We start from the raw sequence: 1,499 nt of genomic DNA on the forward strand, positions 1-1,499 counted from the left end.
GTCACTGAAAGGGTCATTATACAATATGAACATTCTGTGGGGGGGGGGGGTTCTCCTTTTTAGGAGCTCGGGATATGTACAGAGCCTACAGCGACATGAGAGAGGCCAACTGGAAAAATTCTGACAAATACTTTCATGCCAGAGGAAACCATGATGCGGCGGAGAGAGGAGCAGGGGGGAGATGGGCTGCTGAGGTTATCAGGTAATAAACCTTAAAATGATTGGAAATAAGTTTTTCAAGGTCAAACACTGACAAGCAGATAGATCTTTTGTGTAGGTCATTAGGGTTTGTACTGATATGTGACGCATTAATGTAGAGACATGGTTAAGTGTATGCAAAATAACTGATATTTATTGGGCTGGTAAGATTTCTAAACAAAGGAATTCCCATTCTTAACAGCAAAGCAAAACTTATAAATTGATTGTAAAAGTAAAGTGTTGTGTGATTGTGTGCTTTCCCAAATAACATTCAAGGGTAAAAATAATTGCAACATTTCACCTTTTGATAAAAGCAAGACTTCAAGTATTTTAGGGTGTCTACTGACGGACCCTAGAACTTTTGAACAATATGACAAAAAAAAACAAAAAAAACAGATGGTGTGAAAATGCCTTTTGTTTCCACAGGAATTAGGATTTCTCAGTTAAACAGAGCAAATTCTAAATAGATTTTTTAAAATGTGTATTTCTCTCTTTTCAGCAATGCCAGAGAGTGGATACAGGAAAGAACTGGTCGTGGTGCTTCGGACTCAGAAGCTGATCAAGAAGCAAATCGTTGGGGTCGGAGCGGAGGAGATCCCAACCGTTACAGACCCGCAGGCCTTCCTGATAAATACTGAGAATATAATACGTGGTCTAATAAAACTCATGATAAACATGTATTTCTCCACTCATTTGTGATGCATGATTAAGAATAAAAGTTATTTCTTTGTTATTTCAGTAAAATTAAAACCCCATATGAGGACTTGCATACATTAAAAGGAGTTTTAGGATCTTGAATATCAAATGTACGGTATATGAAATAATCTCTCTAATAAAGTAATCTATGAACTAATAAAAGTAAAGAATATATGATATAGGCTAGAGACATAAGGATAACATAAACCCAAAACCCAATGACTAATAAAATGGCACTGAGTCTTCATATAGGAACCTGAAGGTGATAAAAAATGTACAAATTCCAGAGTAAACTCTGTAAAAATTCCAAAGTAAACTCTGTAAACTTGAATTCAGAAATCCAGGGCAAGAGATAGAGCCTGTCTTGACTTAGTGTGATCAGTGCATCATTGTAATGATATCAGAAGCCTAAAGTACACATTTTCTAACCACTTCTCTAAACCAAAAACATTATAATTTAATGATCAACTTAAAAATTAAAACTACAGTGTGTAATTTTCAGCGACATCTAACGTCCAGACTGCAGACTGCAGCAACATGAACATCTCCCTCCCACAGCTTCTCCCCTCCAACAGTACGGCGAGCGTTACGGGACAAAATGTCTT

The 1,499-nt window shown here is 36.8% G+C and overlaps 1 protein-coding gene across 1 annotated transcript in view; it reads left to right on the top strand.

The window, feature by feature from the left end:
* LOC107090726 overlaps nt 1-1,499 on the top strand; it is a 19,459-nt gene that overhangs the window by 2,067 nt on the left and 15,893 nt on the right. The window contains exons 2-3 of the mRNA XM_015384281.1: nt 53-202; nt 698-830. Coding sequence (XP_015239767.1) covers nt 53-202; nt 698-830 — 283 coding nt within the window. The remainder of the gene's footprint in view (nt 1-52; nt 203-697; nt 831-1,499) is intronic.

The sequence above is a fragment of the Cyprinodon variegatus genome, unplaced genomic scaffold, assembly GCF_000732505.1.
Source record: "Cyprinodon variegatus isolate N-32 unplaced genomic scaffold, C_variegatus-1.0 Scaffold15, whole genome shotgun sequence".
Classification (NCBI taxonomy): Eukaryota; Metazoa; Chordata; class Actinopteri; order Cyprinodontiformes; family Cyprinodontidae; genus Cyprinodon; species Cyprinodon variegatus.